At 38.3% G+C, this 25,538-nt stretch overlaps 3 protein-coding genes and 1 long non-coding RNA gene across 5 annotated transcripts in view; 1 reads left to right on the top strand and 3 right to left on the bottom strand.

Annotated features, from left to right (window-relative positions):
* The window catches only part of LOC6641207 (flotillin-2), an 86,764-nt gene that overhangs the window by 38,595 nt on the left and 22,631 nt on the right, over nt 1-25,538 (top strand). The gene's annotated exons all lie outside the window — the stretch shown is intronic.
* Nucleotides 6,666-15,595, bottom strand: LOC6641385 (glucose dehydrogenase [FAD, quinone]). The gene is made up of 3 exons (XM_002064318.1): nt 15,138-15,595; nt 8,125-8,375; nt 6,666-8,062 (listed from the first exon to the last, which is right to left on the bottom strand). Exons 1-3 carry the CDS (start codon nt 15,593-15,595, stop codon nt 6,666-6,668), a joined length of 2,106 nt encoding a protein of 701 aa, XP_002064354.1.
* On the bottom strand, nt 21,055-22,187 carry LOC111518480. The gene is made up of 3 exons (XR_002723975.2): nt 22,024-22,187; nt 21,418-21,964; nt 21,055-21,351 (listed from the first exon to the last, which is right to left on the bottom strand). It is a non-coding gene; the product is annotated as an uncharacterized LOC111518480 (long non-coding RNA).
* Nucleotides 22,707-25,232, bottom strand: LOC6641386 (glucose dehydrogenase [FAD, quinone]). The gene is made up of 2 exons (XM_002064319.4): nt 24,089-25,232; nt 22,707-23,761 (listed from the first exon to the last, which is right to left on the bottom strand). The coding sequence occupies exons 1-2, from the start codon at nt 25,065-25,067 to the stop codon at nt 22,863-22,865; spliced, it is 1,878 nt and encodes a 625-aa protein (XP_002064355.1). The 5' UTR covers nt 25,068-25,232; the 3' UTR covers nt 22,707-22,862.

Here is a 25,538-nt window from a genome sequence, read left to right on the forward strand (position 1 = left end):
TCTCTTTTCTTCACGTTGATGTTTTTCAAGTTCAATGCCGCCGCCATAAGGCGGAAAAGCAACTTTGGTTGATATTTCTTTGGTTGTGTTTTTTTGTTGTTGTTGTTGTTGTTTTTGTAGTTTTTCGTCGATATTATTGTAATGTAAAATGCAATTTCGTTATTTTGTGTTTTTCTTTTTCGCCCCTCTCTTTGTTTTAATTGCTGTCCAGGCTTGTGTGCCTGCCTGTCAGTTTTGCCTGCCAGCCAGCCAGCCTGGGCCGGCTCGGCCTGTGGTTTTTCCAGTCTGGCTGTAGTCGTCTCGATTTAAACGATTGCGAGCAGTGAAAGCAAAAGCCATGGCGACAAAACAGCCTCAAGAGAAGCGGGTTTATCAAGCTTCCTATATGCACAGCCACTATCCTACACACACACACACACACACACATAAAATGGACTTTTATTTACTTGCAGGCAGCTTCTGTAGAATACCACAACTTTTGATATTGTTAACAAACCCTATTAAACTACCAAGTCCCTATCAAAATCTATTCCATTTAATAAACTCGTCGTTGATTTCAAAATTTTAATACAATTAACTGTACATAGATGAATAATATGAACTAAAAACTAGTTTTTCTCTTTGAAATAAATTTTTCTTCATTGGAAAACTAACTAGCAATTCTTTTAATCTCTTGGTTCTGAATGGATGGATCTTTTGAAAAGTATTCAATTTGGTCAAATATTTAACACAGTAAAATATGTCCAATATTTTATATCCATTTAGTTTCATTATAACCAAGCGCTTGGTTCGTAGATTTTTTCTAAATATTCCAAGTCGAGTGAAAGAAATTTAAGAATTTCTATTTCCATTGTCATAGATAGAAGTGATCTATCTTGAGACACACACACAAGTAACAGACATAAATACATGTCTATATGTTTACACACATCGCGTAATAAAAAAAAAGAGCACATGAAATTAATTTCAATTGTTTGTTAATTAATTACCCGAAAAATGAAATTTTTAAAGGCTCTTGTTTTCCTTAGTTTTTTTTGGATATAGTTATTTTTGTTACTTGCCAAGCGCAAAAAAGTAAAGCAACAAAAAATGACAGAAATAAAAACGGGGAAAGGAAAATGTGCGACAGCGACGATGAAGACGACGAACGACTTTGATGATGATTCGAACGGCTCGACGGTTGGCATATAACTGACAACAACAACCACCGCAGTAAAATGCACAAAAAAACAAAACTGATCAACATCGTATGGAGGCAAAAACAACGACAACACTCATTCATTCATTCATTCAAAAACCAAAAACGAAAAACGAAAAACAGATGAACAACCGTTAAAATGCAGACGCAACAGTTGTCTGCTTCTGCTGCTGCAGCAGCAACAACAACGATACAACCCGCTAATTTATGCAACGCCCTTGGGCCTTGTCTACAATTTGGGGCAGCTGCTCCTCCCCTTAAGCTAAAAATGTAGTCCGAAAACTAACCGAAAATAAGTAACGCCTTTGACGCAACAAAATTTTCAGCTTTTCTTTATGCCGTTTTTGTTTTTTTTTTTTTCATTGGCTTATTTGTTGTTTGTCCAACGTTTTTACATCATTTTGGCTATAAGAAGATCAACCAATGTCGATTGTTGTTGATGGTTGGCTTCATATCGTTTCAGTTGATCATTATGCAATTTACACATTGTTAGAAAATCATGTGCCTTTAACCGACGACTCTGCCTACCTGTCCAACTGCCTATCTGTCAATTATGATTTGACAGCTTTTAATTTTTAGTGTGTCTGTTTATGAGTTAATGCTTCTCTTTTACAACAAACTCGCTGAAAACTTTATGTGGCATATAATTGATGACATTTACATTTTTTTGGCAGTTTCTTTCGTCTACCACTTTCATGAGAGTTTGCTGAGTGCTAGAGATCTCTTGACACTTTCCCGTCTAGGTCCAACTCTGGGCTGGGTTGGGTTGGGTCTGTGTCTTAGTCATGCCTGTTGCTATTGCTGACTAGCGTGACAGCATAGACACACGGAGGGCCAACTAACCGACTGCATGGGGAAATGGTAAACTAATTAAGTTTCTTGGGGTCTAAGCCAAGTGACGACTTCTTTTTTTTTTCGCACATCCGCCATTAAAACCAGGAGGAGGCTATAATACACGAATGTCGCATAACTTGAGAAAGTCGTGTAGTACATGAAATGCATCCAAAAACTGTTGTTATATCAAGTTAAATTTTAGTAGATCACAAATGGAATGTACATGGGTATAATGTTATTTCAATAAGATACAATTTTGAACTTTTCAGTTGGCTTACTTTTAGACTTTGCTTTCATTAGTTTGCATATGTAAAATATAAGAACTAAATAGTATTTTTCATTGTTTAAAATGTTGATATTAAATGCAATTAGATGAAATTGAAACAGTGTTACTATAAATTTCTAGAAATAAAACATTAACAACTGAGAAGAGACCGGCATATTCTCCTGCTTTTGATGAATTATTCTCTTAGATTGGTGTATTTTATGGTGAGGAAACCTTCGTTTACGCTTTAAGCTATTTGCTAGGGTATTTAAAGGTCCATACAAACTGTCATTATATTTATATATAGGTATATATGTATATAATTATTTAATGTGCCCAATCGAAATGATTTGGCTTTTTTTCTTTTATGGACAAAACGTGCTCAGATTGATAATCGTTGGCGTCGATATGTGCATATAGATAGAAAGTGTTAAATAAGGGGGTTAAGTAAGGGGGCGTGCCAGAAGACAGGCCAGGTGTAGATGAGTTTATATAGGAATATAATATTGTTTATTTGAACAAATTAAAATGGAATCTCGAAAATGATTGACCGGATTGCCACCGTCTGACGGCTCAATTACATAAGTGAAGGCGCTTTCCAAAAAGTGAAAATTAGCACAAATAAAGAGCAAGTACAGCATAGGTAAAATATAAAAAACCAAAAACTTGCCTCCGGTTGGTGTTGTTGTTGTTGCTGTTGCTGTTGTTGTCGTCTTGGTTGTCGTTGCAACGTATCTGCGTCTTTTTCGCGTCACATTGATGAACGCAACAACAATTTTCCACTTTCCTTTGTCTTAAACATTATCTTATGCACTTTTTGTTGCAACCAAATAGTAAATACAAAACAATAACAAAAATCAAAACAAAAAAAAAAAATTCGACAACGAAAAAGTTTATTTGCTTTGCACTTGAATGAAAATTGGTTATTTTTTTCCCAAAAATTTTGTTTCTTTAAGTTTTCATCATTTGTTTTCTTTCTTTCTTTTCTGTTTTATATAATTAAACATTGAAACGGTAATTCGTAAGGCACGGCAATATGTGTGTGTATGTTTTTTTTTTTTTTTTGTATTTTTGTATTTTTTTTTATCTGCGATACGCACGCCACGGCTTCGTTTTGTTCAATGAACAAATCGGTTTGCCGCAGACCAAGACAAAAGCTTTTTGACCATCGCCATCATCTCTTCGACATCCACAACCAACTTACACTTACACTTGCACTTACCAAGTTGCTCTGCTCTTGCCGCTCATGGCCTGGCCTTAGCTTGGCTCTTCTTTGATTCGAGTCCAAAGTTGTGACCACCAAACACCATCGAAACACCGAAACACCACAATGAGCCACCGACGACGACCACTTTCGTTTTCAGACTTTTGCCTGCGGTCGCTGCTGTTGTTCAAATTGAAATCGAAATCAAGTCTTGCGGTCTTTTGCTCTCTCCTCTTTCTTTCTCGCTCTCTCTTTCTCTCTCTCTCAGTGTGATCAGTCTACGTGCTTTGCTTAACGTTTGTTTTGTTAAAAGCTCTTTCATTAAATACCCTTTCACAAGGGGTACCTAAACAAATATATAGCTTGGTTTGATCCTAGCACAAAATAAGCAAAAATTTGGGTAACAAATTCTTATTCCAGACGCTCGTGGTAAGCAGTAGTTTCCCCTTCCGTATCGCCGAGCGTGAGATGAATCTCTATATAGTTTATATTATATGCTAATAGAAAGTGTATATAAACTCTGATGTAGATATTTTCTTTTTATTGAAAGCTTTGACTATCTTTAATGAAAGCCCTTTCATTTTGGCCGACAAAATTACAAGTTAAAAGATTCAAATCTGCTTATACAGATTATTTCCTTTCTATCCTTTCTCAGTCATGCATCCTGTGGAAGAAGTTATATAAGATTATTGGCAGATTTTCTTTAGCTCAATGTCAAATGAAGGACATAGGACATACATACATATACATAGACTTATAATAGGTCTAATCAAATTCAAATTGATAAGTTTTGTGAAACTAAAAAAGTTGTAACAATTTGAACTTGTTTTGATTAATATCTTGTTGCAGTCTAATGTCGTCAAGATTGATATGAAGAGCATTGAACCACCCGCACCTTAATGCTTTCTCTGTTTTGTCATTAGCAAGTCATTCATATATGTATTCATTAGGCCGTTCAGACAAAATGCAGTTCAACATTATCGCAATTGAGTGCAGTCACACAGTGATCTCACTGCAATTGCCCCCCATTGAACTCTTTTCATGCAAAAGAGACAGAGAGAGAGAGAGAGAGAGAGAGAGACAGACAGAAGGAGATTGCAGCTAGATGTGGCTTAGATTGGCGGGAACGGAAAGGAAACGAATCGTATAAATTTGTGTGTGTTTTTTTTTTGTTTTTAGTCCGACTTCCGACAACCAGCAACACATTTGGGGCTCAGGTAAATGAAATCAGAAAAAAAACCAACACACTGCAATTGCTGCACTTCTCCGATGTTGACATTGGACTGTTGTTGCTGCTGCTGCTGTGGGAGTGAGGTTGGCGAAGCGTTGGGTGGAAAGAGGGAAAAGGTGAAGTAGGAGACTATACGGCCAGTGGCAACTTTCGCGAATTTTGGACGATCATTGCACCGGTATAAATAAAAAAAAAAAAACACATAAAAACCCCAAAAATTTATGCGTTGCACTTGAGAGAGTGTTGCATACATTGTGCATCATGGAGAAGGAGGAGGACCGAGGAGTAATAGAGGGGATATCACTTAGATTTATAGCCAGTTTCCGCGACCTAAGACGCCAGACCGAATTCAATTCAATACCAATTCAAACCATAAAATGCCATTCCATTCCATTTGAAAACCAACACCGAAACCCACACCGCATCCGATTCGAACAATTAGCCAAGTTAAGCTTCTTTTTCGCCCCCGAAATGTGTAAGTGCATTTTGTTAACAAATTATTGAATGATCCGAATGCTCTTGCATTATTCAATTCAAGATACAAGATACAAGATACAAATATTGTGTATAAATCTCTACGCACCGTTGACTTTTATAAAGACTGGACAGAGTCGTTTCGGACTTAACACCCCAGCCCCCCAAAAAACCATTAATTGCAATCCCAGCCCACAAGTATATGAAGAAGAAGTTGTAATTGCATTAGGAATTCCCCCTTTTGTAGTATGTGAAAAATTTTCAAAAACCTTCAACCGCATCTAATTGCATTTATATTATCAAAATGTATTTACAATGAGGAATAGATTACAGATTATTGCGCAACACTAATTACACTCAATATATACAGCAAAATCTTCTATCAATCGGTATGACCCTTAAACGATGAAAGAAAGTACTATTTGAAAACTAGTTTTACCTGAGAAGTTTTTTTTTGAGATTGATAAAAATGATCAAGTTTTCAAGTCTAAGTTTCTCTTCTAACAATAAGTAAAGAAAATACATGAAATGCTTTTCAAATGGTATATATTTATGGTTTAGTAAGTAATACATAAAAGGATCCACAAAAATTTCTGTGTTACAAGTTCCAAGAATTGAAACTGTTAAATCTTTCTAAGCTTTTCCAACTAATTTCCTAAATATTTACATTATGTTCTATCATTAGGTATTCAAATACAATGAAGTGATACAACATTTCCAACTAAATCAAATCTATCTAAACTTTAAGCCAGAATTGGACAAGCTTTGAATAAAATCTTTATAGTTGAAAGTCCGTTTTCGAAATAGTTTTCTTGCTGATCTTTTGAACTACAAAATGTAGGTATTTATATATGCTATAGCTTGTCATGATTAATTGAGATATATGTATTTGAAATAAGCTTGCCCATAAGCTTTAAGTCGAGCTTAGAGAAAGCTCATTTACCAGGTTCAAAAAGTATCTTGGTTAAGCTGAACTTTCAGTAAAATATAACCAATGACTCTAAAACTGTATGCTTCAAATGTCTGAGATAGAATAAACACACACAATTTCTTCTTTGTTTTTATTCATCATTCAATTTTGTTTGTCACATTTATTGATCGTTTGAAAAAAAAAAACTTATTCAACCATTTGTCTTTCGATCTGCCTTAAAATCTATATTGAGGTACTCCACATGAACGCGGCGAAAAAAAATGTATAAGCATATGTGATTACATAGTTCCTTTTTATAGAAAGACATGCATTCGATTGCATTAGCATAAATGACTCGATATTTACATACATGAAGCGCTTAAATGACTAAAAATAGGAGCGGTTGGTAGCGAGAGGGTAGAAGAAAGCAAGCAAACTATATACTCATTCTATATATATAGTATAAAGCTTAATAAATTAATTAAATTTTTCAATTGTCTAACCTAAATTCTAAACTACCCGCATGACCCATTCCGGCTCCAGCATCCGCTATGAGCTTGGCAAAGGCCATTGATGTACCTTTTTCTTCTCCATGCTAGTCCAAGTATCATTTAGGGATCTCTTGGAGCGCCATTGGGTTGCCTGGACTGGTGGGCTCGATGGGGGTCCTGTGCTGGGTGTTAGCCACAATTGCTTGATGAGATCGGCACCCTTTTCGCCAATCATCACGACGGGAGCATGTATATTGCCATTTGTAATCGCTGGCATAATGCTGGCATCGATTACCCGCAATCCTGGCACACCATACACTCTCAGCTGGGGATCGACAACTGCCCAGGGATCACTGGGTGGTCCCATTTTGGCCGTACCACTCATATGGTAAATGGTCATTGTATATTGCCGTATAAAGCAATTCCAATAATCATCCGTGAATAGTGTGAGATGTTTGCAGTTGGGTAAAGGCTTACTCCAGAAACGTGCGCCAAATCGCTTCATTGCCTGTGTCTCGCCAACGGCAATGGCTGCTTTAACGCCTTCACGCAATACATTGACATCGTCCGGATGGGTTAGATAATTGTGATACAGCAATGGATAACGCAGAGGATTCTTCGAGGCCAATTTGATGTAGCCACGCGACTTGGGTCTAAGCATCATGGGAAAGACGCCGAATACATCTCGATTATTTACCTCCCCGAACACTTCTTGATAGAATTCATCGGTGAGGCCATGCGCCGTCTTCACCTGTGATCCGCCATCGGACATCACAGAGGCGGAGGTCATCATGAAATTCATGTCGGGCCAGTCATCACTGGCATTGGCATATTTCGTATTGATAAATGCAACTGCCTCCAGGCCAATGCTCGATGTCAGTGGCCCATCCTCGGTTATGGCATAACGCAGAGCAGTGTTCACATTCACCATACGCTTCATCACTATGGAGATGGGATAGTCGATTAGGAAGGCAATCCCACCCACTGCTATATGATCCTGTAGATTCTGACCCACTCCAGGCAGATGTTGCACCAATGGAATACCCACACGTTGCAGCTCCTCGCCATGCCCAATACCAGAGAGCATCATCAAATGTGGTGAACCAATGGCTCCAGCCGCCAGTATGACCTCTCGTGTGGCATATACATTCTGTAGTCGTCCATCGCGTATGAATTGCACACCTGTTGCCCGTTTTGTATGCGGATCTGTTAGCACCTTTGTTACATGTGAGAAAAGTGCCACATGAAGATTCGAACGTAGTCTCGCTGGACGCAGAAACGATTTGGCTGTTGAGCTGCGGGAACCGCGTCGCATATTGAACTGGTAGAAGCCAAAGCCCGTCTGCTGTTCCCCATTGACATCGACAATATCGTAGCCCATCTCCTCGCCGGCTTGCAGAAAGGCTGGACCAATTGGTGTATTGTAAGGTGAATCCTGCACAGTCCATAGACCTCCTAATGGCGAGAAAACTCAGGTTAAAACGGAAATCAGAATACATTGATCTTCATCTTCTCACCTGTGCCGTGATAGCGTTTATTCCGTGCTAAATAGGGATTACGCTGATCCTCTGATTTACGGAAATATGGTAATATTTCCTCGTAGGACCAACCAGGATTACCGAATTCGGCCCATTGATCGAAATCACGTCGATTGCCTCGTATATACAGCATTGTGTTCAATACAGAACTTCCTCCAAGGACTTTGCCGCGCGTCCAACAGCAACGTTTATCCTTCATTGCCTGACAGGCAGTTGGTTGAGGTTGAGTGCTACACGGCAAGAAAAATGGTAAGACAGAGAGAGAGAGAGAGAGAGAGAGAGAGAGAGAAAAACAATCAATTAGATAATTTCAACTTTCATCATTAATCAGCAAATAAACAAGATGACAATGAAAAGCACTAACCGACCGCGCCCTTCCTAATCTACAAAATGCCCAGCGGCTGTTTATATATACAAACTATATATGTTTGTATACCTAAACTCTTAAACCTCTTTGTGCCATTGACCAAAAAGAAGAAGAAGAAATAAACGATAAAGCCGGCGCTTTCAGACAGTCGACTGACCAACTTAATTACAGCGCACTCAAGAGCCAGTGTTAAACGCTCATTAGGGCAAACCGCAGACACAGAGATGTTAGATTGAAAATGTGCCCATATTGTCAGTGGTATGCACATAGTGTACTTTGTACGATTTACCCAGCTATAGCTGACTACGTGTGCCATTTAAATTTAACTGCCACAATTGCCTTGAGCCATTGAATGGAGGCACTTAGACCAATATGGCATTATGTGTGGCAAGTCTCTTAGATTGCTCAATGTTTGGTCATAACGATATTTTGAATAAAATACGATGGATGCATACGAATTGCAGTGAGGACGATGGTTCTTAGGAAATCTTATTTCAGTCAAGGAATCAGGTGGAAAATTCATTAAGTTGTAGTCTTAAAAATACTTGACTTCTGACCCAGTTTGCCCAAAACGCAGGGGAATGAAACATTCAACAACTCTCTCATCATTGGAAATTGAATGTTTTACTGTTCGTTAAACAAACTTATATGACAACCAGAATAGGAATAATTACTATATAAAGTCAAATGGAGACAGAGAAAACAAATATTTCCTACTTCACTTTAGTAAACTTTTCGCTGCTGTCAACAAGTAACTAAGAAAAATGTCGACAAAACGTTGACAAAATACTTAATCTACTTAAGTAAAGCTAATCCTCTTAATTTCTTGGGTTGTGTTTTTTTTTTTCCATATTGCTACCTCTCACATATCTATATAAATATATAGGAAGCATTTCTCTAGTTAGCCAACTAAGTTAATGAAAAACAAATTGTATGCCAGGCAACGACAATCAAATCTGAGAAAACAAAAGAAAAAGCAAAGATAAAACCATAAAAACAACAACTAAACATGACAAATTCGCCCCAAGAGAGATAGAAAAAGAGGGAGGCAGTAGGAGAGAAAAAGAAAAGACAAACGGAAACCAAATGTCAGTGCGGAAAACTTGGCCAGAAAATTGTAAACATGGCAAGTAATGATTAAAGCGTGCCAAGTGCCCATGAGCAGCAGACAGATTACAAGATGAAATTAAGATGATAGACGGCTCAAACACACATGAACATGAAAAGATTTGAAGAGATGAAGAAAAACTGACAGCCAAATGGCCAATCGAAAATGCAAATGTCTGTAAAAGAATGTATAGATGAAATCCAAATATATTTTACTAGTTTGCTTTAGTTAGAGGTGCAAGAATGATTAAGCTTAAAACAATTAACTCTGAGACATTATTCCTTTAAGGAATCACTCCTCCATCGTTAATTTTTAACAAAGATTAGATTGATTTCTTGCATATTGTTTTGTTTGTGATAGTTTTCACTTTTCCCAATCATCAACTTTTAGACTTTAGACTTTAAAATGACTCCTATTAGTTACTCGTTATATTATTTTTGTGGTTTTGCTGTTAGTTTTAATGCTGTCACTTTGTCACACCTTTAATATTCGTTTGACTTGGAGAATTTGCATTAGCTGATTTATGTTGGCATTTTGTTTGAATCATTTCAAAATGCGATGTTGACGCCCTTCTCACCTGGCAACACTATGACCCACGCGCCATGGCGCCTCTCATTAATTTCAATTCGCGCCACTGTAGACCCACAGCTAACACTACTAGACCCGGCAACATAGTGTGTCTATGAACCACTTGTTGTGGCACATTGTTTGGCCACAGTGAGATATTGTTTACGATTGTATACTATCGGCAAAGTAGGCGATCGATCAGTCTGACGATTAGTCAGTCGCTCTGACGGAATGTAGGGAAATAAAAAAAGAAAAACAAAAAACTTTCGCCCCACCGAAAATAACTTCAATTCCAAGCCAAAAGCAACAACAATAATAACAATAGCAATAGCATTGAAGCTGCTCCTCTCTAGTCAAATTGACGCAATTTGTTTGCCTTTTTTATTAGCCATTTAACAGTTAACTCACATAAACGTAACAAATTATTATTAGCTAATTTTTTGTCTATTATTATTATTATTATTATTATTACTTTATTTGTGGTGGCCTTCCTCTTCTTAGGGCAATAATTTGCACATTACGAGCACCAAGACAATAAATGAAAAAAGAAGACTCCCAAACATCACAAAATAAATACCAGATCTGTGTCACTTTGCAATAGTCGAGACTCTCCCTCTATATGAAATGCATTCAATTGGAAAAAAGCGTAAATTGCCTTATAAAAAATTCGCCAAACAATGAAAATTAATTAAAAATTGAAAAAAACTGTTAAACGGACATCATAAAATGAAAAATGAAAATGATTTATTACTGCATTTTTGTTTTTGTTATAGAAGTAAAATTGGAGTAAGACATTTATGGGAATTTTGCTCATCATTCTTGCTCAAATTGGAATGTTTACAACCAAATATTTGTCTATACCTACATATATATTTTATATTCCCGCATTCCTGAATGAAATCGCCTTTTAGTATTGCTTCACCAGTGACAACATCGGCACTTAAAACCAGCGCCAACAATTTTATTGGCGTCTGTAATTTATTCTTAGACTTTATGGAAACCAGTTCAGTTGCTCCTTCAAATGGTAAATTTATCAACAATTTGTTATAGGATTGTTAGAGCTGAAGTCAAAGGTGAATCAGGTAGTAAGTAAGCTAAGCTAGTTTATTGCATAAATCGGCAATTTATCTACATATTTACATATATGTTGAGTGTTAATTGAATTAACACTGACTTGAAAATTATGTTGTGGTTGTTGTTATAAAAATGTTATCTCTTTACTTATCATTTCAGGTAAGCGATCATACCAAATAGAAATGAAAAGAAATTGCCTCAAGGCAAATGCCATAGCAGAAAATTTGTAATGGTGACGCTATGAGGATACCTTTTAACAGGTAGGAGTATAACATAAAGTTTGGTCAAATGAGTTTATAAACCAAAATATTCAATTACCCAGCATACTCTTAAGCCTGATAAGAAGAGGTCTGTTGTCCTCCGAGTTTGGATTGCCTTGGAGAAAACATACGAAAATATCAAAAACCATTGAATATGTCCTGCTTCACATTCATTTTCAACGTTTAAATTAAGGACCAAATGCCTTCTTTTATTCCTTATAATTTTGTTCTCCTTCTTCTCGTAGGTCCTATGCAATATACTTTGTTTTATTTTATTTACAGGGTATTCACAATGGTAAATTTCCTTTATTTAGGTGGATTTCCTCACTTTTTGTCTCCCACTTACTCGCATCATCTCTCTCCCTCTCTGTCTTTCCCTCTCTATCTCTCTCTCGTCTCTTTGATATTTGTTTCTTTCGAGTTGTCAGCAAAGCCAGTGAAGCCTGTCGTTCGACCGGCTTACCACGTACACATTGAATAAGTTTTGTTATTGTTGGTTTTCGACGGTTTTTGTTTTTTTTTTATGTTTTGTTGTCGATTGGCAATTGGGGCTTATTGCAATTGCAAAGCGGCAAGCAGGCAAGGCAGGCTGCCGCCTTTCAGCTGCCGTTTCATTTCATTTCATTTCATTGTGTGCCATTTCCAAGAGTCCGAAAAAAAAACCTGTAACCGATTAACCCAGTTTCAATCATATGTACTCGTCGTATATATAGTCGGTCAGCCGGTTTGGCCTGCTTTTATTGAGAAATTGCGGGTTGGTGGACTGGCTGGCTGACAGACTGGCTGGCTTGTAGGATATCCCGAGTAGATCAATTGCTAACCACTTGCTCACCTTACCACACCCTTTACCCACCTGCCCATCCTCTTGGTACCGGCATTCGTCATGGGAGTTTGTGGGTTTTCTGCTTTCTGCAGGAGGGGGAGGGGGGACTGCAGCCACGAGTGACGGAGAGACATTAATGACTCCATGCCTAGACTGTCTTCGTCGATTTTCCCGGGGTCGGGAGATGACGCCCCGACCATTGTGTTGCATAAGAAGATTGAGATGGAATTGGTGTTCGTGTTGCTGTTGTTGTTGTGGGTATCTCAGCCTGGCAAAGTGACCTGAGAACTGGTTACATGGCCTTCCCTGCCCTGGCCCTGGGCGTGTTTTAAGTTATTAATATTTGTTTTTTTTTTTTTTTATGGAATTTTTTATTCAACATTTTTCCGTATTCATTAATTTATGCATACAATTTTGATGCATCTAACGAGTTCCTTTAACTCTATCTCATTCCATCTTCATCTACCGCGAATCTGTTTAGTTTCTTATATGCATTTGGCTAAGAAAACCTCTGATTATTTGTTGATTACAGCAAATACCATGCAAATTTGGTTATTTGATCATTTAAAAACCGTTTGTCCTCAAAACATGTTGGCATTATTTAACAATTTGGCACGATTTCTTCTTGTTTAAATAACGTGGACATCATGGAAATGCTAGTCCATGTGTCTTATTTATACCTAGTAAAAACTGATTGTTTATTTAATAGAAAATTTATTGAATTGTCAATTTATTGAATAGATTTTAGATCTGTGACATTCTATCAATCTCCTTTTCTATTCATTCAATTATCATTAATTTTATGTTTTCTTGATCATTTTTCCATGATATTCCTCTTGAAGTTAGAGTATTTCAGTGTCGTTTAAACTTTTTTCTACCTTTCAATTTGTTTGTCGGTAAAGCTGCATTTGGTTATTTTTTCACATACTCAATGCACACACATGTATGTATGTATATGCACACACTTGTTGTGTGTGGCAGTCAAATTATTATTATTTTGCCAAAAAAAAAAAAAGAGACGAAAAAGTAAGAGTTTAAAATCCAGCGTTGCCATACTATTGAACAGCTTTTAATGGGGATAAACTATTCATATTGGTAGTCCTAAGATTTCCCTATTCCACCGCAATCATAATCTAGCAAAACGTGCAACGGTGGCGGCAGCGGTGAGTGGCATTGCCGTCGATGAATAATGATGCAATCGAGTTTTACATCAAGTTGCTACACTCAATTCAATTTGTATTACGCTCAAATGCTCCACGTTGCAATGCAAATGATGGTTATTTGCAAGCAATTGTTGTTGTTGTTGTTAACACATTCAAAATCGAAATAAAATTCTGAATGGGGGGAAAAAAGTGAAATTTCTACAGCAGCTGCTGCTGGCCCTGGCCCTGTGGTTTCTGTTGCCAAGGGGAATTGTCTCTTCTTTTTTTTTTCTTCGTTTGGGGCCCAGCCCCTTGTTCATCACATTTAAACAGTTAAATGGATTACGGTATTGAAAAGGTCTAAACAAAATTCCAAAAATGCCCTCAGAGCTCATGAATAATAAGCAGCAGAGGGCCCCGCCGTGGCTTGACTTGGCGTGGAACAGGTGGATCAGCTGTTGCTAATGAAAAATAAAAACCAAAAACCTCACATGCCGTGAGTTAGAAAACTTTGTTGGTTAAATCAATCTCTCTCTCTCTCTGTCTCTTGAGAGTGTGTGCTTGTCCCCCACCCCTAACGGTAGCTTGTTCTAATTTTAAATCACTCTAATGATCTATCCATATAAAGTTTAATTTAATTGTAATTGGGAAAACTTGTTTTGTTTCTTCGTTATTTTTTTTTTTTATAATATTCTTCTAATTGGTGGATCACTTTTCTTCTTGTACACTTGGATATTCATCACGTAGGCCGTGAATAAGAAAAAAAAAAGTGAAAGAGAATCGAGATTTAAGCCAAATTCGAACTTAAAAGCCAAAAGCGTAAAGGAATGTACCAATGAAATGTAGTTCAAATGAAATTTGATGCCAATGATTTTGATACTTGACCAGTTAGATTTGAAATAAGAGAAATACAGAGAAATAGAGAGAGAGAGAGAAAGTCAAACGTTTGAATGGAACATTATGGTAGCTAAGAACAACAGGGCGTATGATTATACTTTATATCTTCTTTTTGATCCTTAAAAGGCTTGTCTTAGAAAAAATAGAAACAATAGAAGTTTTTCTTGAGAAGGATATCGAGATATTTGTAAAATAATTTAGTTAAATTTTCCGGGTTTTCCCAGTTAATTATTACTTAATGATTCGTGTCCCTCCTCGTGAAACTTCTGTTTGAGTTTTCAACCATTGTCGTATGATGAAATCGCCTAGTATTTGCGTGTGAAAAACAGCTGACAAATATTTTGCACATGCTAACCACTTTTGAATGGATCTTTTTGGGTCTTTCTTTCATCTGCATATGCAAATCGATGGCCCCAACTCGACATTCATTCGACATAGACTGAGACAATATTTTTGGATGTTTATTTCTTTATTTATGGCCAGTCATGATTTGTCGCTGTGACGCATCTTTTAGACCCAACAGTCAATGTTTAGTTGATTTTGTTTTTGTTTTGTGGTCTTAGCTGTTGGCTTGTCGTTTTGGAATGAGCTTTACTTGACCCTAAGATGGCATATACTGGGTGATAATATAAAAACATAATTGTTGAAGAAAAAGCAAAAGCAAAAAATAAATCGACGATCATTTTGGAGGTCTTCCCCTTGATATCTAAGTACGTACTTGCCGAGTTATGCCCAATGGGTTGTAGATACTCACCGATATTTCCAATCCATTTTGCTTTTATGCAAATATAATGAGAGCAATGGGACATCTGATATTTCAGTTTCATGACCACCAGCCTCGAGGAGAAGGATTTTCCAGTGTGGTATTTCCGATAGACGAGAGGCCAGCACTGTTCCAGCAGAGCCGCCACCAATGATAATGAAATCATAGGCCAAGTCCACTTGCTTAACATTAAATGGACGATTCTCGGGATCAAATAGATCATAGTTGTAATAGGCAATGGCAGCGATCAGAAAGGGCAGGATGGTCAATTTGCCGACACCCACCACCGTTGTGGCCAGTTTAATTGCCCCGGCAATGGCAAGTCCCAGTTTCGAGGCTCCAACAGCGGCCACTCCGGCTGTGGCGGCTGCCTTGGAGGCGGCACTTGCCTTGAAGAGTAGACCGCCCACAGAGACAGCAGCAGCGCCCAGAGCGGGAACCACAACCATAATGATAGATCGAATTCGAAGCTAACACTAACTAGATAAATAACTGTCAGTTAGGGCTTCAATTACAGCCTGGCTAACAATTTGACTCCTGACTTGAAATTTGTTTGTTTGTTGTGGTTCAACTAAATTTGAATTTTAGTCTAATTTTACTTATGAAAATGTGATTAAATTTTGTTGTTTAACCTGGAATTGAACCTGAAGTGAGTTGATAGTCGAACTCAAAGATAATTGGTCTAGTTAACTTGATAGTTAAAACTTTCTTTCGATATTTAAAAGATAAATTTTGTACTAGATCTAAAACGGTTTTTAATGTAAATTATGGTAATTTTAGTATTAGCTGTTGATCTATCTAGTTAAACAAACAATTTTACTTTGGGTTTAGTTTTTTTTTTCTTTTTGGTTTAACTTTGGTTGACCGCTAACACGCTTAATTTTCGGTTAAAAGGATTTTGGCCATATTTCGGACACTGTTGTTGATTTTTACTTAACAAACACATATTATGATGATGTATGATTATTATCATTAATTTTGGCTTAGAATGCATACAAAAAACACTCTTAGACACTTTCATTTGTCACGTTTTCGTTTTGAACGTGATTGGTTTTATATTGGTAGCTGTTGTCGTTGTTGTTGTTGTTGCACTTTCATTTCAAACAAAAAGAAAAACTAAAACAAAAAAGCAAACCGATTTTGATTGAAATTTGTTATAAGAAGAAATTTGTCAGTCACATTGCTTGCTCGCTCTTCAATTCAATTCAATTCACTTCACTTGACTCGTTGCTGTTTATTTACTGCTCACTACCTATCACAACTACTGCTAGCTGGTTGTCGTTTAGGCCCAAATAGGCATCCGCCTCGTTTGGCAGCCGCTGCGTTTCTGAGCCACAAAACCAACTCGTGTGCGACGTTTTGTATAGAGCTCTCACATTTTGCTGCCTCCCTGAGTGTATGTGTGTGTGAGTGAGAGTGTGTGTGTGTTTTGTTTTTGGTTGACTTTCTTGTTGCAAGCGTGTCTGCGGCTGCGGCGGTGGCGGCAACGTCGACGTTGCGCATGCGCTTGCTCCCTGCCAACTACCGATTGCCGCTGACTGCAAGCTAAAGTTGAGGCACTCAATGAACGTACAAACTGGTGTGTGTGTTCGTGTGTGTGTGTGTAGCTAGCCAAGCCTGACTTGGAGCATAGTGAAGTCTTGGGTCGCCAGTCTCCTTTTGCGAAAATTGCGAAACGGTTACATTGCTGCGAGTATATAACCGATTGCCAACCGATTTGGTTTCGGAGGCAGACAGGCGCTCATCTGGTCTTTTTGCTGAGCGGGCTAGCGGTTTTGGCATTTGCGATTTTCAGTCTTCAGTTTTCAGTTTGCGATCTTCGACGTTTTGCGACAAGCGACCTTCATGCTCTCTTAACACTCTTGTGCACTTCGTCGTTTGTATCGTTGCCGTTGTCATCGTTGGACGTTTGCTCACGTAATCTCTTCCTTAACGATAAGAAACGATCCCCCTGCAACTGCAATGTGAACTGACATTGAAGACTTTTTACAACACAAAACGAAAGTGAAACTTCAAAATATATACACTTACATATCTAATTTGAATATTAACCTCAAAAAAGATATATAATTCTGGCTGATCTTAACTTGTGGTTAACAGAAAACCGCAAATTGAAATGGAGTGTAGAAGGAAGGGAAGGAGGGAGGTAAATCAATTGTCGTATGACCACTATGATTATGAGTGATAATTTGGCTTTGTTTTTGTTTTCGGGAGTTAAAAACGAAAGCAAAAGTTTATCGGTACACTTGCATATCTTACAGACTGTATGCAATATCCGTTGTTGAGGAGTGCGAAAAACTATACAAAATTTGTCATATGTAATCGACTTTAATTTGCTGTGGACTAAGTAGAGTCTAATAGAACGCGAAGTTATTCATTTGTGAACAAAAACCCACTAGGCGTATAAGTGATATTTTTTTAAAAGACTTGGAATGGGTAATTTTTGTATGCATTTCTGAAAGTTATTTCTTGCATTTAGTTTTTTGAAAATAATACATTTAAGAATGGCTCTATACAATGGTTGAGTCAAGAATTGAATGACTTTTGAGAAAGTGGACTTAACTCACAGAGACTCATTCACAATACTCACGAGATGAAGTACAAATCAATTTCACACTTAACATCATTTAAAAAATAAGTAGTATTTCTATATTTACGATTTTTGGGGTTTCTGGTTTTCATGCCTGTCAAATGTCTCAATCGATATTGAATAAAATTGCGCAAAAGAAGAAAAAAACAATCCGCAGCCGCCGCCACTGAATGAAGTCTTATGCTCTTCTCTAATGAGGTAGCTTACACTTCCTCCAAGACGCACAGTTTGTCTGTAAAATCTGAAAATTAAATGAGTCTATGTGACGATCGTTTGATGTGATATAGAGGAGGAGACACACACACACACACAGAGAGACAACAACTCAATTCATGTTGAGTCAACTAATGGGGCAAGGTCAGAAATTCCATTTTGTTGATTTCTTTTTCTTTCTTTTTCGCGTGAGTTTTCCATGCGAATATACTTAACTGGGGCTTTTGGTAGGGAAACTCAAACAACAACAAATCAAGTTGTCTTGTGTTTTTTTTTGTTTTTACCTTGACGACAAGTGAGATAGAGATAGCAATAGATCCGAAGCCCTTCAATGAGCTATGTCAAGGGCAAAAAGTGGTTGATGATTCAATTAACATAGAATTTATGATGGGTAATAATTGTGATTGTAGAAATATCCACGACATTGTCAGCCACAAGAAATATGTATTTGCTTTCTATTACATATATGTATTTGCCATTGCGAAGAAGGTTGTTCCCATGCCACATATGTAGGTATAGATAACATCCGTTACAATTATGCCGACTATTTCCGGTCACTTACCGTTAAATAAGCATATACATATATTAGGACCTACACTTAACTAACTACACCCCTTGGGGCCGCCAAACCGAAGACAAAAAAAAACCAGAGGGCCGGGGCTAACTTTGACCGCGTCAAAGTTTGTATACCCTTGCAACTTTTTTGGTAACTTTTTTCTTACCTATAGTCATCAAAGTGAAAAAACGTTTAAGCTAAAAGGGCTAATGTTTCCGAAAGAACGGCCAAGATATTGATCAAAGTCACTGTTTTCCACCGATCGTTCTTATGGGAGCTATATGATATAGTAGCCCGATCTTTATCAAATTCGGCACAGTCATTAACAGATATATTAAACTAACAAATGTTTAATTTGAAAGCAATCGCGTCAAAAGTAACGAAGTTATTCACAAAAGTCACTGTTTTCGAGAGATCGTTCCTATGGGAGCTATATGATATAGTCACCCGATCTTGATCAAATTTGGCGTAGTCGTTTATATGTGTAATTAACTCAACAATATTAAATTTCATGATCATAGCTTAGAAAATAACGAAGTTATTAAGAAAAGTCACTGTTCGTGACTTTGCCATTTGTATGGGAGCTATATGATATAGTGATCCGATCCGGCTGAATCCGAGATATACAACGCCTGCAGTATATACAAGCCTACATGCAAAATTTCAGCTCTGTAGCTCTTACGGTCTAGGAGGAGTTTGCGTTGATCCAGACGGACGGACAGACGGACAGACGGACGGACGGACGGACGGACGGACATGGCGATTTGAACTCGTCTCGTCGTGCTGATCAAGAATATATATACTTTATATGGTCGGAGATGCTTCCTTCTATGCGTTGCACACTTTTGACCAAAATTAATATACCCTTTTTGCAAGGGTATAAAAATGTATATATATATATTTCCTAATCAACAACAAAAACAAAAACCAAGAAATGTTTACCTGAAAACAATTAAAAGTGAAATGAGTTAAATGAGTAGAGAGGTGCCGGCGCACCGGCCGCTCTTTAAGTAGAAGAAATTCGGTCAAAATGTTATATAATTATCAGACTAGTGCCACGTCATGCTGGTGGGGTGACACACACACACACACGCACACACACACACACACACATGAAACTAAAGAAATTCAGGGAGTTTCGATTCACCAAGCAAAACAAGAAAAAATATAAACAAAAATTCCACACAATTGCCCTTGTTGACTTTAAGATACCCTGCAGGTGCACAACATAAAATACATATATAATTATTTCATTGTGATTTTACACGAATATCTGATCTTTCCCTATAACTACAAGTTTGAGTAACCTTTTCTATTATACTTTATATTTATTATCAGTCAATTAGATAAATTGTAATTTGTAAGTGTATAAAGACAGACAGAAACTTCAAACGAATGAACTTCATTCAACGACAAGACCATCCCATGTAGTAAACATATGAATAAATGTATTTAAGACAAGTGCGCCAACTGACTGCTCAATGGTTTTTGAACCAAGGGCGTTGTCTAAGGTAATAAGTAGGGAGAAAAAGGGCTTAAATTGTCTTAGGTTAACCCTTGACGTCGCTGTGCCTCTCAGTTTTTTTTTTCCGCCTACGCTTCTGACAGTCTGAGTAGTTGCCGTCAACCGTGTGGGGCCCTACGTGCCTTGGTCTACGTAGTACTCACATCCAACTCCAACTATTTCTCGCACATCTATGAAAGATCGTCCAATGCCAAGATTTAGGTTGCCACGCACAGCGGTTGCTAGTGCCAGTTAGTAGCCTGACAATCGTCAGCCGAGCCTCATTTCTCATCATCTAATCGCTTGCCTAAACAGTTGAAAATTGTTGGCCACCGTTTGTTTTGCCACACATTTGTTAGGGGTTTTTTTTTTCTCTCTGCTGTCTTGGCGCATTTTTGCGTGTCATCTTCAGTTGCTCGTAATTCATGTACGTTGGGCATGTGTTTTGGGTTTTGTATCTTTAAAGATTTCATCGTTGGCATACTTGCATTTAATTTGATTTAATTTGTTGCTTGGTCAAGTGCACACACATACAACGCCGGGAGTAGACAAACAGTAGCAGCAATTATTACGTCACTTGTCGACTTTCACACAGTATTCCATTTTAATTTTGTTTTTTTTTTTTCATTTGCTTATTTTATACCCTTTGTATTCCCTTTGAGGCTAAATTGGGTATATGCAATAACATAAAATCAAAGTAAAAGCTTAGAATTTCAAACGTTGGCGGCCCATGAACTGTAATTGTAAGTCTAAAAGCCAAGGGACTATTGGCCAAATAGTCAAACCTTTACCACATCATCTGTATATATATATTTTTTGGCCACTTTGCCAACCCATCAATTAATTTGGATTAGTTTGTATGCCAAACATTAAAAAATACAATTAGATAAACCATTCGGTGGTCAAGAGGCACGTCGTCCGAGGCGCCAGCAATTGGCCGCAATGAGCAATAAGCAACAATTTAATGCCCACAAGTTCAAATTTGGTCAACCCAAAAAAAAAAAAAAATAAATAAAAATGAAAGTGAAAGCTGTCAATCAGACAATTATTGGGAGATGATTTCGTTACATTTATTATATTTGTTTGTTTGGTGGTTAAGTGTTTTTGTCAACCGTATACATATGCTCTCAAAATGAAGGCCTCAACGCGAGATTCCGTGAGTCCGTGAGTGTGGGTCTCCGGAGTTCGGATCACACAGCGTGGTCCCCTTCATATTACGGCGTTTCGAAACAATAAGAATCAATCGGAACGGAATAAAGAAACTTGGTCTTTTTTTTTTTTTTAAAGCAACCAGGAGCCCTCATCTTTCCGTAGCATTTGTGCCTAAATGCAAAATTTTCAACTGCAAAGAGAAACGGATGATTGGTCGATTGTCCTTTTAACTTACACACACATTCGTTTGGCTTACCTGTATTTTATAAGGTATTTTATAATCATATACGTATAACCTTCAAGTAGTACAAGCCTGATTCTTCTGTTAGAGCAAATCCGTATTTTGATTTCGATCCATGTGTCCACACAGAGCCCCAATGGTAACTGCATTCATCAGGACCGCTGCGGTCTCACATGGTGTTTGGTTCGTCCTTTGGCTGAACAATTTAAATGCGCATGTGCTGGATAAACACAGTGTGTGTGCGTGGGTCTAGTTTTTGTTTTTCGTAAAGCTGCTTTTGTGACTAAACTTCAAGTGTTTTGCATCGTATATATACCATATATATATATATATATTATTATTTTCGTTTAATCCTTTGTAGTTTTTGTATTTGGGTACACAATATAACCTTTGGCTGAATTTCCTTATGTGTCTTCTTTGTATTTGGGTACAATATGTATTTTGGCTGGATTTCCTTAAGTGTCTGCTTTGTATTTGGGTTCACAATATAACCTTTGGCTGGATTTCCTTATGTGTCTTCTGTGTACTTTGTGTACTTTCGTGTATCTATTTGTTTTGGGACCTGCAAAGAATTTCGTTGTTTATACTTCTCTCGAAATTGAAAATGTGATTTATGCTCACTTGTTAAACACATTTGCATTATTTTTTAACGTAAAATGAAGCCAAAAAGGACGATGTTTATAACATGCCATGAAAAACAAGCAAAGCCAATAAATGTGTAGTAAAGTGTTCACTTAAAATTTTGTATTCTCCAAAAACATTTCACTAATAATTTTTTTTGTTTTATTTTTCCAAACTTTTTTTTTTCACATTTTATAATTTTGTTCTAGAGCTGTTTTCACTACAACGCGTTCGACACGAATGAACTCTACTGGAGAGCGAGTCTAGGGCCTTAACTTTTTCCAGGCCAACCCGGCTACTACGATTGAAAATATTTTGTACATTTTTAAAATTTGCTTTCATATGTCATATGTTTGAGTATCCAAGTAGGCCATGACATTTTAAACGGCCTACTAAGTGCTTATGAAAATTGTTTGACAGTTGAGTCAATTTGTTTCTTTTTTTTATAAGTTAATGGAAAAGCCAACTACGTTTAATGACTTTTTGGGGGATCCGGAAATGATACTAATCTACTTACTTAAGTTATAATTCTGCATACTCACTATGATTGGCGATTTGCGAAGTGACCAAAATGTACATAACATGCAGAGTTGAGGTGTCTGACATACAGTTTGATGAGCATTTCATTCAAGTTTCAAACCCACAGTTTTGAAGCCACTGCAATAGCATATCTTTTCATAATGTTTAGGTGGAAAAGCTCTTTAATTATAAAATAAACACAACAAATTCATTTATACAGCTTAGACTAAAACTTTTAAAGTTTACAAAAAAAAAAAAAGCGTTTATAAAAAATGCCACATTGTATCTGATACAATTTGGAGAACATACAATATCAATATTTAAAGTTCTGTATGCTGTTGAGTGGAATAATCCTCTTTGATCATATCGGCACCCTTCTCGCCAATCATGATACAAGCGGCATTCGTATTGGCCCCCACAATATCCGGCATGATGCTGGCATCCATCACCCTCAGACCCTTGACGCCATGGACCCGTAGACGGGCATCGACCACCGATGTGGGATCATTGGCTGGTCCCATGCGAGCTGTGCCCACTGGATGATACACTGTGGTTGTCATGTGGCGTATATAGCAACGCCAATATTCATCCGATTGATACTCGAGACTGTTGCAGTCCTTCAGGTCGATCTTATGCAGTTTGGCCTCACGTTCGGCGAACGCCCGTGTTTCGGGTAGATTCTTATAGATGTTCAATGCTCGTATATAGGTATCCACGTCGCGGTCATCCGTCATATAGCCGGGCTGTAGGATGGGGGCATCCAGATAGTCGGCACTCTGCAATTCCAAATAACCCGCCGAGAAGGGCTTCAAATGGAGCAGATATGTAATGTAAGTATTTGTGTGCTGATTGGCAGACAAAATGCTTTTGGCCACACGCTCGTTGAATCCGGTGGCTGCCACATAGCCCTTCAGTTCGGGACTCTGCATTAGGCTGAAGAAGTTTGTTGTCTGTATATCGGGATTGGGACCATGCAACGATGTTGTATTGATGAATCCGGTCAGTGCTGTGGCTTCATGATGCAAAAGTTTGCTATGGCGACCCATCAGCAGATTATACATGGAATCCACCAGCTCCTCCTCGGTTGGTTTGCGTGCCGTCGACTTATCGATTTGGAAGATAACCGGCAAACTGGCATGATCCTTGAGATTGCGACCAACAGGCAGATTAGCTTTGACAGGAATGCCCAAGTTTTTCAAATGATCAGCAGGTCCAATTCCTAATAAAAAAAATTGAAATCAGATTTAATATATACATATATATCAACTTAATCTAAGTGGATTATCAGATCTTTGAGTGGTTGCTTCTAGTGTCACCTTCAACACAATATTTGTGACTTTAGTTAAAACTAAAGGAAAATATATATACATATATATTTTGTGATATCATAAATTTTTCTTTAGCTATCTAATCAAGCAACATGTTCTTATCAGGGTCGACAAACCCCTAGACTTGGGGTCTCAGATAGATAAAAATTCCAAAACGTTGGAGAAATCTCTCAAAGGATGATTAAACAATTAATTATTGCTAGTCTGATCAAACTCACCCGACAATATCAGAATTTGTGGTGTGCCAATGGCTCCGGCAGATACAATGACCTCCTTCTTGGCCTTCACCGTGTATTCCTTGCCCTCGCGATGGACAAAGGTGACGCTCTCCACACGCTTCTCAGGCGACTCAACCACATTAAGACGTTTGACCTGGGCATGTCGAACGATATGCAAATTCGGAGTGTCCTTGCGCAAATGGGAATGGGCCGTGGTTATGCGACGTCCGCCGTCCTGGGTGCCCAGAATATCCATTTGGCCAATGAATGAGCCCTCGGTGAAATCGGGGGCACTGCCATAGCCCATTTCCTCCATGCCGGCACGAATGGTCGAACGGAATTCGTTGTCTGACACATAATTATTTATGCCCATTGGTCCACCAACGCCATGATCTCCGGGCGTATAATCGGTGCGTGTGGAACGGAGATCCTCAGCTTTGCGGAAATGCTCCAACACTGAATCATATCCCCATCCAGGATTGCCACGTCGCTCCCAATCGTCGAAATCTTCGCGTGTGCCGCGGGCATAGATCATGGCGTTCATGCCATTCGTTCCGCCCAACATCTTGCCTCTGGGCCAATGGCAACTGCCACCCTGCATGGCCATGCAGGCGCGTCCATTGGGCTCCGTGTGGTATTGCCAGTCCCATTTCGAGAATTGTGTGGCCATGTGCCAGGCAACAAACTGTGTTTCAATCGGCGGATCACCGCCAGCCTCCAGTAAGAGAATTCGCCAATTTGTCACCTCGGCCAATCGTCCGGCGACCACTGCTCCCGAAGTGCCTGAACCCACTACAATGAAGTCATAATCCTGATCAAATGCGCCCGTCTTATCCAAATAATCGCCATGATCCGCCGGCCATTGTTGTTCGCCACTCAAATCACAATATTTGGTGATCAGTGTGCTAAGGAGCAGGGACATCAACGTGTTCGCCGGCCCCGCCGACCGTGCAGCGCACTGGGCACTGAGAAATTCCATGCCTTTTGTAGCTCTCCAAGAATGCGCCGTAAGAAGCCAAACAACCTATCGCCCGCGGTCTCAATTTGCGACTAGTCTGCCTGTGCTCAACACACGGAATTTGTACGGTCCGGCTGAGCTTTAGCTTGACACGTTTTGTATTCACTCAGGCACTCGCCAGTACGGCGGCAGCACAGCCACTCCGACGATTTGCATTGCACATAAATTAGACGCTCCCAGAAACGCAACAAAAACACAATATAATAATAATAATAACAATAATAAAAACAATAAAAACACTAAAAAAAAAAAACAGAGGCAAACTAAGATGATAGGCAGCTGGTTCTAGGTTAGTAACGTGTATAACATGCGCCCTTATCGTTAAGATTAGCTAGTGGCAGAGGCAACCAACAGCTGGGCGGGCTAAGGTGACATTAACACAATGTGATAAGCCTGGGAGCAAAAAGCAAAAACAACATTAGAAGCAGGCAC

Source organism: Drosophila willistoni, assembly GCF_018902025.1.
Source record: "Drosophila willistoni isolate 14030-0811.24 chromosome XL unlocalized genomic scaffold, UCI_dwil_1.1 Seg141, whole genome shotgun sequence".
Classification (NCBI taxonomy): Eukaryota; Metazoa; Arthropoda; class Insecta; order Diptera; family Drosophilidae; genus Drosophila; species Drosophila willistoni.